Source organism: Carex rostrata, chromosome 16 (genome assembly GCF_964058835.1).
Source record: "Carex rostrata chromosome 16, lpCarRost1.2, whole genome shotgun sequence".
Taxonomy (NCBI): Eukaryota; Viridiplantae; Streptophyta; class Magnoliopsida; order Poales; family Cyperaceae; genus Carex; species Carex rostrata.
Window position 1 is genome coordinate 3,334,300 of NC_135933.1, and position 16,693 is coordinate 3,350,992.

General features: G+C 34.0%; 2 protein-coding genes across 3 annotated transcripts; both read right to left on the reverse strand.

The window, feature by feature from the left end:
• Positions 1-2,488: 2,488 nt before the first annotated feature.
• Positions 2,489-5,848, reverse strand: LOC144567614 (Translocon-associated protein (TRAP), alpha subunit). Its single transcript, XM_078317785.1, has 8 exons — positions 5,636-5,848; positions 4,585-4,746; positions 4,180-4,230; positions 3,734-3,822; positions 3,396-3,473; positions 3,072-3,275; positions 2,824-2,895; positions 2,489-2,743 (listed from the first exon to the last, which is right to left on the reverse strand). Exons 1-8 carry the CDS (start codon positions 5,697-5,699, stop codon positions 2,684-2,686), a joined length of 780 nt encoding a protein of 259 aa, XP_078173911.1. The 5' UTR covers positions 5,700-5,848; the 3' UTR covers positions 2,489-2,683.
• Positions 5,849-11,579: 5,731 nt separating this feature from the next.
• On the reverse strand, positions 11,580-16,693 carry XCT (XAP5 family protein). Of its 2 annotated transcripts, none has more exons than XM_078317786.1 (12): positions 16,431-16,693; positions 15,899-15,964; positions 15,747-15,811; positions 15,514-15,632; positions 13,722-13,803; positions 13,485-13,561; positions 13,338-13,399; positions 12,722-12,853; positions 12,373-12,426; positions 12,175-12,240; positions 11,975-12,049; positions 11,580-11,892 (listed from the first exon to the last, which is right to left on the reverse strand). In XM_078317786.1, exons 1-12 carry the CDS (start codon positions 16,599-16,601, stop codon positions 11,842-11,844), a joined length of 1,020 nt encoding a protein of 339 aa, XP_078173912.1. In that variant the 5' UTR covers positions 16,602-16,693; the 3' UTR covers positions 11,580-11,841. The 2 variants fall into 2 exon arrangements, with proteins under 2 accessions (XP_078173912.1, XP_078173913.1); XM_078317787.1 differs by having other exon boundaries at positions 13,722-13,800; positions 16,431-16,675.

Below are 16,693 nucleotides of genomic sequence, written 5' to 3' on the forward strand. Positions count from 1 at the left end.
TACCTATCCAGTTCACCAAACACCAAATATTACATCAAAATACTAAGTTTTCTACATCAGATACTAAACTTAAAATATGAAAGTAAATCACATCCAAAAGTCAACAACTGCCAAAGCATGATCTATCCTACCAATTAAGCATTTTGGTACTGTTGTAGCTATGCCAGTATCCTAATCTTCATCAGTTAGGCTTTGGCCTAAACCAACGATAAAAAGCAATTCATCACAAAGCATAGGAAGTTGAAGTACATCAGGAGGTAAGACTAAAGAAAGAGTAAGAGTATTAACCACTTCCCCTTGAAGTTACCCAAAACTTAGCCAGAGATAATACTTGAGATCCTACGTATACAGCTTTAAATTTAGTACTAACCCCTTTAAAGCACAGTTTATTCCTAGTTAACCATAAAATCCATAGTGTTGCACCTCTAAAAAGTTCAATCAACATTTGTTTTTCAAAGGAATTGAAGTATAAATATACCACAATTCTTCAATAGTGTCAATCTCAAATTCAAAGTTATTAGACTCAGCAATCCAGTTCTGTATAGTTTTGGCAAAAGAACATTGAACAAATAAATGATCTACTGTTTCTGATTTCCCACAAAAAGGACATCCTACATAACCTTTCCACCCATTTTTACTCAAATTAACCCTAGTCAGCACTTTTTTTGTTTAACTAACCATAAGAAGATCCTAATTTTGAAGGGAATTTTGACCTTACAAATAGTATCAAAAGTGTTATTTTTAAGACCCCCATATTCCATCCAACAATAAAGTGAGTGTACTGAAAATTTGCCACTACTGGACCATCTCCAAAATAAAGAATCTTTCTCAAAACTATATAGGTGAACTATGCTTAACTCATGTAGCAAACTACCCCATTCGTCCCTATATACTCCTGTCAACTTCCTTCTAAAATCAACATTAATATGTCCAGAACCAAGAGCACAAGCTGTACTTAGAGAACACTCTTTCAACCAAATACCAGACTAGAACATCACTTCAGTACCAACCCCAACTTCTTTTCTAAAACCTATCTCAACAATATGTTTAATTCTGAACACACCCTTTTCAAAAATGTGACATATTATAGTGATAACCTTGCTGACCATATTTAGCCATCAAAATCTCTTTCCATTTACCCAACATAGCAGGATCACTAAATCTGTACCACCATTTTGCTAATAAAGCAATATTCATAGTATTCAAATTAAGAACCCCTAAACCACCCCGCATCTTATCAGAACATACCACACTCCAAGCCATAGTCACAAGATTCGCAAATTATTAGCAAATAATTTGTTTTTTTGGTGATGGCGAACTGAATGCCGAATTATTTGGTTGACCAAAATTTGACCGAATTATTCACGAATTTTTCCCGAACTTCTTTTTATTTTTTTTCCTCCATTGTGGAACTGAGATCTATGGTCCGGATAATTCCGAATCATTCCCGAATTATATCTGAATTGTTTCCACACCACAAATTTTTGACCACGCTGAATCGAACCCTGGATAATTAATTTGTCACTATGCTCCAAGCTACTAAAGAAATTTTTTCCTCACATAACTTCATACAATAAGAATCTTCTTCTAAGTTTATCAATATTACTCCCAACCCTAGCAGGCATTCTTATATAAAGCTAGCCTAGAGGTATGACTAAAATAATAGAATTAAGCAAGATAACTCTCATCCTATAGACAATAACTTACTCTTCCAACCCTGCAATCTTTTTTCAATTTTATAAAGTGAAACATTCCAACAATCAACAGTAAAGATTTCCAATAAACAGGAACACCTATGTAAGTAATTAGCAATTGACTAATAGTACATCCAAACCTTGTTGCAAGTCTGGAATACTTGGATTCATCTAAATTCAAAGGGATCATGACACTTTTATGATAATTAATCTTAAGACATGTCATGTTCTCAAAACCAGACAACCATCCTATCATCTGCTTCAAAAAAAAAAAAAATTAAGAATATCATCTGCAAAATGCAGATTTAAAATATCCCCTACTCCATTAAAAGTGCATAATCCCTTCAGAAAACCTGCCCTCTTAGCATTACAAGTATCTTACTGTCTCAGCTACAATGTCAAAGAGAAAGAGGGACAGGGGCTCTTAGCATTACAAGTATCTTACTTAGCTACAATGTCAATGTCAAAGAGAAAGAGGGACAGGGGCTCTTAGCATTACAAGTATCTTACTTACTCAGCTACAATGTCAATGTCAAAGAGAAAGAGGGACAGGGGCTCTTAGCATTACAAGTATCTTACTTACTCAGCTACAATGTCAATGTCAAAGAGAAAGAGGGACAATGGGTCCCCCTGCCTCAATCCTCGTTTACAATTAAGTATTCCCCCAAATTTCCATTTAAACTGACTAAGACAAATGATGTACCGACGAACTGAGACGGTTCAGTTGAGTGTAACCAAAAGGCTTTCTAAGGCGTTCTCAATATAATACTTCTCAAATGTTAAAACGAGTTCAGTGCTAAAAAAAAAATATATATATCCTTCAAAAATTTCTACTTATTATGACAGAATAAATTAAAAATATTCATGACGCCTCATATAACAATTGAAGTTAACTTAATGACCTATTACAAAACTCTTTCTAAAACTACACTAACATCTCCCTTAAACCCACAAACAAAGATAACCATTCAAAAGCAAAAGCATCCTCTCTATTTCTTTTTCTTCTGTTCCTTCTTGGTGCTGGACAGAGATCGAGCATATGCAGTTCCCTGAAATATCACCAGAGAATTAAATTTCCGAAATAAAAATAATAAATCCAAAAACAAAAAATTAAAAGACTTAATATTACCTCCAACCATTCATCCACATTAGCTTCAGAAGTTCCGGTACCAACTTCAACCTTTGGTGCCTTCTTTGTTTTCTGATTAGAAAAATGGGAATTCAATTATAAAAAAGACAACAGAAAAGATCATGGGTCTTCTTGGTAAAAAAAAAAAAAAAAAATTGTTGCAAAAATTCACTCATATGTCTCCCCTTTGAAACTGATATCCACCACAAACAAAAGTAGATATCGGATCATGGCAAAAATGTATGTACCTTGGAGAAGTGATGAATCTGACCGTTAACCCAAAAGCCGAGAAGAGCAAGTAAACCAGTCCCCAGAGTTATAAGAAAGACAGATTCACCACTGAGGAAGCCTCCTGATTCAACCACCTCAACAGTACCATTGTAAAAGACTGACAAGTATGGATGTTGGTCGATCTCATAAAGCATATACCCAACAAGATCAAATGAGCCAGGCTACAGCAAAGCACATTAAACACTTTCAGATACATACATACATAGATACATATACATATATAGTATAGCCAGCGGATATCAATGTGTGTGACAATAATACAAATTTCTGTAAGGACTAACCTGTAAGAATTTGCTTACGGAGAATTTGTAATCAAAGGACGCCTGAGCAGAAGGTGGAACTGATGCATTAACAACTTCCTGCAACAGAAGAAGGTACACGGTTAAGTTGATGGAGTTGATTTAAGTCGAATAATTCAAGAATACTCTGATAATATTGAACTAATACGCAAGTACTAAGAATGCATAACCCTAGTATGTATTTGAACATAAGAGATACAAAGAAAAGGAAAAAAAAACGCAAAACAAGAGCCAATTACTGCCTACTAGAGTGATTATGTACTGTTACAGTACTCAAACAGAATGTTAAATCCTGTGGTTCAGAAGAAAATCTGACAAACCTGAACTGTGAGATTCTGGATTGACATGCGGTGATCAAAAGGGAGGTGGAGAGTGGCATATACAGCATGGACCAGCATAGCAGATTCTCCTGCATTTCATTTTGAAGAAAATAACATCATATTATATATCCAGAAAAAAACAAAAAACTAACTCTATTTGCTGTGAGCAAGCATTTTTCTCACACACAAAAAAAAGAGAGAGAGAGAGAAAGAGAGGGAGAGGGCAAGTCTGTCTTCTTAATTGGCCAAAACCAAGAAATGCTGTCCTGTGTGTGGATGCACAGGTATCATCCTTTTCATAGTGCACGAAGGTTGCCAACTTCTTTTAGCTAGACTAATGCACTTTTGGTTTCACCACATTTTGATTTGTTATTCTTCAGATAACCCAGTCAACAAGGCCAATTGACAAAATAATGAAAAAATGAATGTTATTAAGATAAAGATACCCTCATTATGCACGCCAACAAGCAGTTCAGTATCTTCCCCGGCTGGCACCACTGCATTAGAAATAAGGGGAACAAAACTAATTAGGAACATTTTGTAAACAAAAATATAAAAGATCTCCAGCTGGAACAATGTCACAGAAAAACTATTCATATACCAAGCATCTCAAAAGATGCACTTTTCACTATATGCTTATCATACAGGCTGGTACTGTCAGAATTCAACAACTAAAGTGTTATCTGAAATTAAATTTTGAGCAGGAAATTCAAGTCTAGAATCTTGTTCAAATCCCACAAATATAAGAACAAAAACCAAACAATAAGTATACAAAAAAAGAACAGAACAAAGATACCAAATCTACTCGAGCTAAATGGTGGTCACAGATACTCAAAGATGGCGACTTTTACCTTTCCCGGTATTTTTTGGGAAAATGCAGATGGTATTCACATTAGGGGCGGGCCCATATGTACTATCACCAGAAACTTGAGTCTCATCTCCAACAATACCAAGATCCCCTCCTTCGACTACTTCAGCTGCCGCTGCATCTTCAGCCGACTCACATCTCACCACTAGATAATTTAAAAAAAAAATTACAATTATTATTGTGTAACCAAAAGGATTACCAATTTAGCTTTATAGACAGCATAAGAATACATTAATAATAAACTAAGGTCTTAAGAATATAATTCCATCAACATAAACAAAAGAATAACAATTAAAAAATTAAGAGTTTCTCAGAAGTTCTGTTATAATTTTATCCAAATTAGCAAGCAATGGTAAATGCAATTAAAGTAATTTGTGTAAACGACTTAAATTTATTCTACCAAGGGGCAATAAGAAATAGAAGCTTGAAGAATCAATTGCACTACATTTTTCTTCTATTGTACAACAAAACTACGGACCTATCTGAAAATGGGTAAGAGAAATCTATGAACTCTCTCCATCTAAATTCAGGCCTCTAATTTAGAGGTATTTGTGAACAGTAAAAGAAGTAAACTCATAAATCCATAGGCCAACTAAAGCTGAAAGCAATAAGATATTCAATTGGTCTGCCTGACTTTAAATCTTTTCTATAAGAAGACTGTATGGGGCATGAGACGATTTTGTTTCAATGAAATAATAGGGCGATTGTCACCTCTTTTCAAAACAAAACATATTGCATGAGAATTGCCAGCAACCAATTAACAAAATAACCTGAACTAACAACTAACTAGTATGAATAAAGGTACAGTGTTTAACTTTCATGATCTATGCAATTCCCGCACAAATAGAGTCAGAGGCTCAGATCTAATATGAATTGCACCATACGGAGAAAATTGGATCCCTAATCAACTCCCCTTAACTTGAAAGAACATAATAAAGTAGATCTGAACAAATAATCGAACAACCCGCCATAAGAAGAGATTTTCAAAGATAAAAGGAACGGCAATTAGCGGATCCAATGATAAGAGCTTAAACCTTGAAAGATCGGAGAGGCGAGGAGGAGGAGAGCGATGATAGCAGAGAAAACCCTAATTCGCATGGCTGGGAAGGTTAGAGTAGAAATCCGTTTTGGTCCTGAGAGAAACAAGCTGCACAATAATAAAAGGAGAGAGCTCGGAAGCCTCGGAACAAGGCTTTTATTGAAGTGAAGGGTTCAATTTTTTTATTTTACTTCTTTACAGCGATGGTAGAAAAAAAAAAAGAAAAAAAAAAAGAGCGTGGGAGTTCTGAAGGCGTCTCCTCTGCATTTACTCAAAAGGAATTTTTTGAGTTAATGAATTTAAACCGTCTGATTTTAAACAGAGTCAATCCGGTTTGTGATTATAAATTAGAGAACCCTTTAATATTAGCGCAGATCTAGTCACACGAATCTTATATCAAATTGAATGGTTAAGATTCATTAATACATAAGATTCCCTTTTGAGTTAATGCAGAGGATACGAATTCGGGAGTTGGGACTCCACTTGGCCGAAATTTTTATTAATAGAAAATATAATAAAAAAATATCCAGATTAGGGAACGCTTTTCGGGATTTTTCAGATATAAGGAAAACGTTTTTAAATATCGCGGCCACTGGCCGTTGTGAATTATCACGGCCATACTTAGTGTCTTATTAACCGTTTTAATTACATTAACAATTCTAATTGAACCAGAGAAAAAAACCGGAAAAAACCCTGTCCGTTACGGATAGAAACGGCCAGCACGGAAAAAAAAAAAAATCCAAAAATGCTGTCCGTGATGGATGGCAACGGCCAGCAAAAAAAAATTAAAAAAATCCGAAAAATGCTGTCCAATTTTAATTTTATTACAAATTGTACCAAACTCCTTTTTTTTTTTGGCTGGCCGTTGCTGTTTATCGCGGACAGCCCATTTTTTTTTTTTTTTTTTTTTATAGGCTGGCCGTTACTGTTCATCGCGGACAACTTTTTTTTTTTCTTTTTTTTTTTTCCGCGCTGGCCGTTTCTATCCATAACGGACAGGGTTTTTTTTTCCGGTTTTTTCTCTGGTTCAATTAGAATTGTTAATGTAGTTAAAACGGTTAATAAGGCACTAAGTATGGCCGTGATAATTCACAACGGCCAGTGGCCGCGATATTTAAAAACGTTTTCCTTATATCTGAAAAATCCCGAAAAGCATCCCCTAATCTGGATATTTTTTTATTATATTTTCTATTAATAAAAATTTCGGCTCCACTTGGCAGACCGATTTTTTTATTTCAAGCATTTTTAAAATAAAATTAGAAATATGACATCATTCCAAGCACAAACGCTTATGGATAAACGTTTCTCCTCAAAACGCTTCATGGAATCATGGACCAAGAAGAATGTTTTTTTATTTTATTTTATTTACTTATTGTTTTGAAATTAATCATTATAATTGAAAATTTATGTAATATTGTTAGTCATTTAAAATGGACTGAAGACGTTGCATATGTAATAAAAATAGAAATTTCAATTAAAAGGTTAGATTTGGTTTCAAATGAAAGAAAATACAAACTGCTGAAGCAAGAAATTACAACTCAATTTTGAAGACTTCAAAGTTCAAACAATTTTATGTTTGTCCAAAAACAATAATTACGGGTATTACCCGACAAGGATTTTTTTGTTAAAATAGAACTGAACTTAAATATTTCAATGAAATAAGCAAGCTTGACTTTTTTTGTTTTTGTTTTGAAAAACAGCTCCAGAGACAGTTTATTATACTTACTTTATATGCGGTGAAGCAATTTTTTTTGTCTTCACCGATCCACATGGTCAGTTGAGCTGTTTTTCATTAAAACAGAATTAAGAATGCTTGTCCCTTAAAATATTTAAACTAAGTTCTATTTAAAAAAAAAAAATCCCCGACAAGTCATGTAGATATCTTTGCAAGCTTTTTAAAATGGGCCATAATTAGAAATCAGAGTTTATATCAAAGTTTTGCGTGCTTAAAGTTCTAATTTTCATTTGCATATTTTGTTGAACTTTTTCGACCTATAAATTAATTTATTTTGATCAAAATAAATGAGTTGATGCTATGATGGATGCACCGTGCAAGCTGCAATTGAGAAGGCACAGGAATTCCTGCATCACATGGTTCCTAAAGGGATTGAACCTAATGTCATGACCTATAAAACTCTCATAGATGGACTGAGCAAGAAAGGGCTAGTAGACAGGATTTAAATCAGCTGAAATCCGAATACATGAACAGTATTTATGAAATTTTTGGAATTTCGAATCTAACTATTCAACTTTTTCTATACACGTATCTCGGAACATATGGTTTTTCTGTGCACGCATCTCAAAATAGTTCAACGGTTGGATTTGAAATTTCAGAGATTTCAGAGTTACTGTTCATGAAGCTGGAATTTCAGCTGATTTGAATCCCTAGTAGACAAGACATATATAGCAGATGTTGCAGTGCATGATTTCCAAAGGTTTTGAACCAGATGTTATAATTTACAATGGTGTCATGAATGCACTGTGCAACAAAAGAAATTGAGAAGGCACGGGAACTCTTGCATCACATGATTTCTAAAGGTATTGAACCTAATGTTGTGACTTACAATGTTTTCATGGATGAGAATGGAGAAATTGAGAGGAAAGGAATTACTACCGAAATTTTTATTGATAGGAAATACCCAAAAAAAAGAGGAAACGACAAGTGGAATTTTAAAATAGAAAGGAAAGTTACGGTTTGAAATCCCGTAGGGACATCAAATTATACGACAACCTCTGCTAAACAATATATATATAGAGAGAGGCTAATGTGCTTTCGGTAGCATATGGGCCGAAATACACACGGTTCAAATTTGAAATTTCAAAATTTAAAAAGTCGATCTGAACTGTTCATCTTGTTCTCCATATTAATATGTGCTTGGAGACCAAATTTTACATTTTTCTGAATTTTTTTACTATTTATTAAGCCACTTTGAAAATCGCTAATCCAACGGTTTTACTGTTTTGTTAAGCCAGAAATTTTTACTATTTTTTACTGTTCACAGAAAAAAAAAACAGTTTTCAAAATTACTTAATAAATAGTAAATAAGTTTCAAAAAATGTAAAATTTAGTCTCCAAGCACATTTCAATATGGAGATCACATCTAACGTTCGGATCGGTCATTTGGACTTTCAAAATAAAAATACAGCGTAAAGTAGAAACGCATTTTAGTTCGCAACTCACCGTAGCTCATCTCTCTATATAAGAACAAAAACTGGAAAAAAAAAAATTCTAAATATGAAATGCCAAATTAGACAAAAGAATCGAAAAAAAAAATTTCTAAAACTGGGACTCCAAATTAGACAAAAAAACGGGAAAAACAAAATAACTAGAGGAGCTCGATCAGTAGCTATGACATGATACCATCATATAATTTTTTATTTTTTTATTTTTGTGTTTTTATTTGCTACAAATATATATTAGCACAAACTTAGCATACAACCAAACAACCAAGAATATATTTGGCTAAGTGCATTTTCACTATTCGTTGGTATGATTTAAAAAAAAAATTATAATACATAGAAGAAATGGAGAAATTCTGAATTGACACGAGAAAATTGAAATACGAGTTTTTTTAAAAAGCATAGTATATTATGATAAATTTTGAGGGATATCCGAATAATAAAAATTAATAATATTAAAAACTAATGAATAAAGAGTTTGAGAGAATTCGTATTTGTCTATATTAAATGAAAGCCATCAGGTGCCGAATTATTCAATATAATTGTGAAGCAACAATATTATTTATTATTTAACAACCAAAATAGATTAGGTGCCGAATTATCATTAATTTATAGTCATCAGGTACCAATATTTAACAGCCATTAGGTGCCGAATTATAATCAATTTATAGTCTCAGCCACATTATTTAACAATCAAAACAGATTATCAGCATAGAAGCAACAATAAAATAAATAACATAAACATAACATGGCATTACTTAAAAAGTCTAAATATCATACAAGTTGGTGTTGCTAACTTGCTTTGGAAATTAAAGAGTGGTATGATTTGGCATCTCTGTGAGACTCCAAATCGTGACCCTGTATTCCTATTTTTTAAATTCCACCTTATCATTTTTTATTTTTCTTTTTTGCATTTCCTATAAATAAAAAATTTCGGGAGTTACTGCACCACATGAGTTTTAAAAGCTACACGGCTGATGTTGTGACTTAAATATCATCATGGTCAGGGCGGAGTTAAACTTTTAAGTTATGAGAATCAAATATTAATGGAGGTCCATCGTATTTAAAAAAATTTGCTACAAATGAGGGTCAATTTATCCCCATTCATATAAGGTGGCTCCGCCACCAAGGGCGAATCAAGGATTTCTGTCAGGGTAGGGTACTAATCGGGTTCAAACCCATTAACTTGTCGGGTACACAATTGCAACTCAATCTCTATAACTATGTTTGTTATAAAATTTGTTATAATCATAAAATCAATTGACACAATATTGAAATATTTTTCCTAAGTTAATTAAAAATTTGTTTGACACAATTCAAAGTGGATTGTTCTTAGTCAATTAGCAAATCAAAGTCAAAGCTTAGATAAATTTTTCAACCGAAATATAAGTGATGAATAATAAAAGGTACAAAAAGTTCGACCAACCCATCTTTTTAGAATTTCTTGTTATATTGTTCTCTTTCATTCTATTTACGAAATAGAGTATTGCATATCCGAAAAAAATGAAATATGCAAAATTGACCAAAACTCAAGAAGAATAAGTTCAATAAATGAACTAAATCGAATTAGGGGTAGATACTACATCGGATTAGGGGTAGATACATTAAACAATTAATACTGAATTGAAATAAAAAATTTAAATTCAGGAGTAGACACTTGTCTACCCAATATCTGCCAGTGCCCGCCACTGATCATGGATGCACTACGTGAGGAAGGAGAAACTGAAAAGGCAGGGGAGTTGCTCAATTACTTGATTTATAGAGATAAGCATCTTGATGTTGTTAGTTATATCACTCTTGTACATAGTTTTTGCAAGATGAACAAATTAGCGCGAAGAAGTTGCTGAGCGAGATGGTTTCAAAGGAAATACTACCGAACACTGTGACATGCAATATTCTCATCGATTCACTTTGCAAGAAGGGTGAAACTGAAAAGCAGAGGAATTACTAAACCATATGTTTTCAGAGGGATAGTTTTAATACAGTAATTGATGATCTATGCAAGAGAGGATTGATGGATAAGGTTGAAAAGCTGTTAATTTTAACGCCTGATCTTGTAATATATATATAACACTGCTATAAATGGTTATTCCAAGCTAGACTATTGGAAGAACAGTTTTTATGGGAGCAATACGCTGCCACAATTTATTTTATCGAAATAATTAAATAGATAATAAATTTAAAAAAACAAAATTATTGCAGTAGTAGAAGAAAGTTCAATCCATACATAATTTGACCTTTCAGTACGCAATATTTATAAAAATGTTAATTTTTCACAGATGATAACAAGGTTGCCAACGTCAAAGAAGAAAAAACAACCGTTCTTAGCTAATAAAGCCTTTAATATGCTTAAAATCTACGTGCTAACGCGCATATCCACAAAAAAGTTTTGAATAAGTTATTTTATTATTTCATTTGTGCTAAAAAATACAGATATTTCTTAGATAGGATAAACCAAAACAATTATAGTTAATTTGCAATACCCAAAAATTAAAGTTGTAAACATCGAAATTACCAACATTATTATCCGTCTATTTAGAATCCCATTTTACCTATTTTTCTTTCTGAAAAACTATTTACTTGTTATATATAATATAAGTATCAAATAATAATTGTATATTTTTGTTATTCATATTAACATTCAATGAAACGGAATGCAGATCCGATCCATGTCCATTCCATTTACAACCCATCCAAGAAACAATATCCTTTTTTTCCATAAAAAGGAAAAAATAAAAAATAGGCAAGCAGTACAGTAATAATGTGCTAGTCAAAGTTGTAAAGTGCAGACATAAAGAATTGTCCAAATACAGGACTAATAGAGAGGCTCCATAAACATTTAAGTACACATTATAAAAAAGAAATGTGCAAAAAGAAACTTAAATGGCACAGAAGAGGAAATAGGTGTTCAAAGCCAAACACAAAAAAAATTAGCAGACTGAATTCTAAACCACTAAGACCGAATAGATAGGTTACATCTAAGACATGAGATTCTCGGCATTTGGTGCAGCCATCTGCAGTTTAATCTCCATGTATTGTATAACGCTCCCATTTCTTAGTCGGGTCATATATCTGTAGAAACACAGTTCACATGAGTAAATACTTTGAATGAAAAGATGCTAAGAACATTTACATAAAGGACACTTAAACTAACCTCCCATCTGGAAGCAGGAAATATATGCTTGTTTTTCTCGTACCAGTGCCTCTCCACGACCTTACCAGCATGAGACTAGAATAAAGACAACAAAAAGATATAACCAGTTCAGATGTAAAGTACTACAGTTATACCAATATATGGAACTAATCAATATTAAATTATATCGTCCACCCATAAATGTAGAACAAATTGCACACCTCATCTTTCTCTATGGTTGCATCAGCTATTGTTCGCACATCTTCATGAACATCAAAATGGAATAGCTGTTTATTAAATAAAAACAGAATGAGTTAATTTGTAATTTACAAAAACATTAATATAGAAACTTCAACGCATTGTACTTGATAAAAATCAACAAGCCACGATGTGAAAAAAAAAAAGAGAATACTAATTACCGGTCCACTTTTGCCTCTTGCTTTATTAATGATAAGCTCGTAGAAGCTGTGTTGCTGAAATATTTTAAGCAAAATTATACCGGTTAGAAAATCTCATAGGCCCACTTGATTTCCAATATGTCAAGTATCCAGGTACCAATACAGTTTCTATTGTCTTCTGCTTTTATTTATTTTCTCTTCTTTCCCTTCTGGCCAGAGTTGATTTTGGTTCTGATTAGGCCACAAAAAGGGGTAATCATGCAACTAAGAAATGTCAAAAAATCAACAGTTTCTTTCACTAGGTCTCAGGCTCAGCAACATAATTAATTCTCAATAAACAAACTGAAAATAAAAAAAAGATAGAAGATACATGAGGGATGATGAGATCTTCTTTGACGTAGAGGAGGTTCTCTACAGAGGTAGTGCGAATTTCTCTGAACTCAGGTGCAAGTTGTTGTTGAACTCCTCTTAAAAATTCACCAATCGTGTCACCTTTCCGAACCTGAAAACAGATTTGAACTGATAAGATCTTTGAAAGGTTAATATTATAATATATACAGAAAGTTTTGCATTACTAGCAGTGAAAATTGTTTCCAAGTCACCACGACTATGCTTATCATTTGTCATAGAATTGGTTATTTGTTGATTGCATAACTGGAGGTAAGTTACGGGTGAACTAAATTCTGATCGGGCACAAATTATGCACCTATGATGCTTCCACATATGAAGCATTATAGAGCATAATTACATATCTAAAGTTAACTTGGCATGTGTCAATTTCAAAGTACATAAACAAAATACGGGTGCTAACTGTCAATGGAGGGATTTCACTCTTGGCCCACCCACCATTGGACAAATCTGAACATGTTTCACACTTGTCATGAACAAGGTTCCCACTTACAGGATTGTGGAGCAAAATTACCTCTGGCGACAAAAATCATTTCCCCCAAAAAATAATTCCACAAAGAGCCAGAAACCATACTGACCTGTACAACTCTCCTATGGCCAGTTCCATCCCAATAACTGTAAGTTATCTCCAGCGGCTCATCTGTAATATTGAAAAAACACACAAAAAGTAAATAAACCATCCTTTGTTAAATAAATTGCAGTTTCATATAGGAGAATGAAGTTACTTTTGATCAGCTCTTGTTCACGCAGCCACTGCTTCTTGAGCCGCTCCCTCTCGGCTTGCTCCTCTGCCTCTCTCTCACTGTAATATCATTCTTACAACAAATGTTTCAATGAGCTTAAAATCTACATACAAAAATCGCTACAGTAACCGTTTTTTTTTATTATTTTCCCCAGGTTCCTCTTTTGGATAGGAGGCGTGTTTTATTTTTCAACAAAGAGTGATTTGCAAGCAACAATACCTATCTGGTAGAAAACTTGTCTCCACTGTTGGATCTTTACCGACTTTACTGTGGTCCAATTTCCTAACCTCATGGTGCTCTTCTGTAAAAGATTTAACAATTTGTTACATGATAGATTGAATAAATAATTTGGACTAATCATAAATTTACTAAAAAAAATAGTGATATAGAAAAGCTTCTCAGTCAATATTTTGTAATGATTTGTAATCAGTCCACGATATAAATTGCAGTCTTGACAATCTAATTGGAACTGCTGATCAGAGAAAGGGGTACATGACAGAAATTGAGGGGCATCCACCTCTCATAAGTCACTCTATCTCACTCTTCATCTCCCAGTCTTCTCCAGAAAAATAAGGACCCAATTTGCCCCCCATCATCTCTCCATCTCCAACTCTCAACCTCTCTCCAAGTCTCTCCCATCATTTATGCATTAATTTTGTAGCTTGTCTTTTTGGTGTGAAGTTATTGTATTATGGCTTTGTCCATTTTAATTATGAATGTTGCTTAAAGTGAATTTTAAAATTATCTCATGGAACTCTGGAAGCAGTATATTTTTTTTTTTTGTGATTATAACTCCTGATAGAATGTAAACCTTTTAATGACCCCATACTTACCCTTGTCAGAGCACCACAATCAAAATTTCTGCACTACATTTAAGTGAGCCAAAATAAAAGGTGCTGCTAACACTATAATGCACACACTTGAATCAATCTATTTAACAAGAAAAAAATTCTCTGAACAACACAAAATTTTCAACATTTACCACCCACAATAAAAATTGTCCAATTACACTGACATACTTTATTAACAGCTAAAAGAGGGAGATTTGTAAATAAAAAAAAAAAAGGGCATGAACACGACAATCCAGTAATTATATGTTGGATTAATCATATTAGGATAAAATTGAAACTAGAGAGATGCCAAGAGTTCTGTGATCGAAGTTTGAAACTATATATGGAGAGGCCATAGGCACCAGACTGGTTGAACAACCAAAATTTTCAAAAAAAATTGGAGAGGCATGGCAAGCTAACAAATGATGAAACAGGTTCAAACTTAGAGAGATAGATGTGGAAATTTAAGAACTTTGACGATTCTCTCCTCTATTGGAAAGAGCCAAACAGAATCAAACAATGAAGAAAGAGGACTCAGATGTTTTCTTCTACTTGGAAGTGAAAACGAAGGGAGAAAGAGAGATGTTGCGGCAGGCACTAAAAAGGCGGTATCCTCCTTCTCAATCTCAGTCACTCGTACTCCACTGCTCTCTACCATTATTATTTGCAGTACTACACTCTGCTCTACTAGCATGGCATAGTGGTACTACATCAGCTCCATATCAAACCAACATTTGGCTAATGGTTAATCTTGTGTACTATTAACTAAGACTGTGGTACCATTTAAGACAAAACAAGCAGATAAAACATCTGCCTAATGACTAATCTTGTGTAGCCAACTTGAGCTGGTATTGTATTGATACCAGGTGTGGCCCCTGATAAATAATATTACTCATGAGCTATTAGCAAGGGTTAATATATTCATGGGCTCTTAGCAAGGGTAAATATATTCATAAGCTATTAGCAAGGGTTACTGTTCTTAGTATCAGTGCTTACCAGTCGGAACTAGCTTGCACTGCACAATCAGATCTGAGGAACATGTATGTACCCGAGTGAAGTTATCATACCAACAGCATGCAAACAAGTACAATCATGAAATACAAGAGGGAAAGGTATTGCCATGTCTAAAATAGCTACAAAATGTAGCACATCGAAATAACAATAGAAGGAGAGATGCATACTATAATCAGCTTGTTCTTCTTCATCATCACTCTCATTTTCGATGTCATCATTAAAAGAGAGGCGTGAATCTCCCCGCACCCTTCTCCTTTTTCTTTTCTGTGCCTCAAGCTCCTCTTCCCTATAACAAAACAACACAAAAGTAACACAACCTTTTAAGTAATGGAAAAGGATATTTAACAGGAACTTAAAGAACATAGTTAAAGGGGATGACGGAGAACAATCAATAACTCACTCTTGCTGTAACTTTTGAAGCTTCTCCTTCTCTTCCTCCTCGATCTTAGTCCTAATATTAACCCTCTAACATGGAAAGCAAGGCAAAAATTTAAGTTAATTGAAAATGCCGGTTTACTGATTGAAATCTATAGTAATTAGAAAAAGGCCTACCTTCTCAACGTACTCTTCCCTTGTGACTAAACCAACAGTTTCCTTCTTAAACGCAGTCTCTAATATCTGAAAGAAACAAAATTAGCATTAACTAACACTGAAAGTTTGAACTTCAGAGCAACTATTACCCTCGCATTATCATTTTACATTCTCAATTTATGATGACACGATGCTGTCAAATTAGAAGTAGACCAGATTTTCGCACCAATTCCAGCTGTATTATGAGAGTTTCTAATCTAATGTGGCAGTTTCTAATCCAGTTTTAGGGATGTGGGAGAGTTTCTTATTTAGAAAATATACAGAAAAGTTTATTATGAAACTGTTTATAAACTCCATGATAGCTAAATAATTGTCTCAAATTACTTCTCATTTTTAATTTATTGCTGATGTGGCTTAATAGAAACTCTAAATTTAATTTTAGAATGCGAGAGTTAGAAACTTTAGAGATCATAATTTCTAAAAAGTGATTAACAGTTATTTAGAAATCCAAGTGAGTTGCTGGGATGTAGATGCTCTAAAGGGGGTAAGGTACCTCGGAGGTGCTGGAGCCGAACTGGAGGAGGCCAGAGTTGCCACCACCGGAGGCGGACTTGCTCTTAAGCTCCTGAATCTTGCGCTGCTCCGCCTCTCGCTGCTTCTGGAGCCGCCGTATCTTCACGGCATCCTGCGCTGTTCCCACGTATCCATCTCCAAATCCCGACATCTTTTTTCTCGTCTTCCCTCTCTCTCTTTTCTCTCTGTCTAGCTCGTTTCGCACTCGGGTTTGATTTGAAGAGAGGCCCGAAGAAGTCAGAA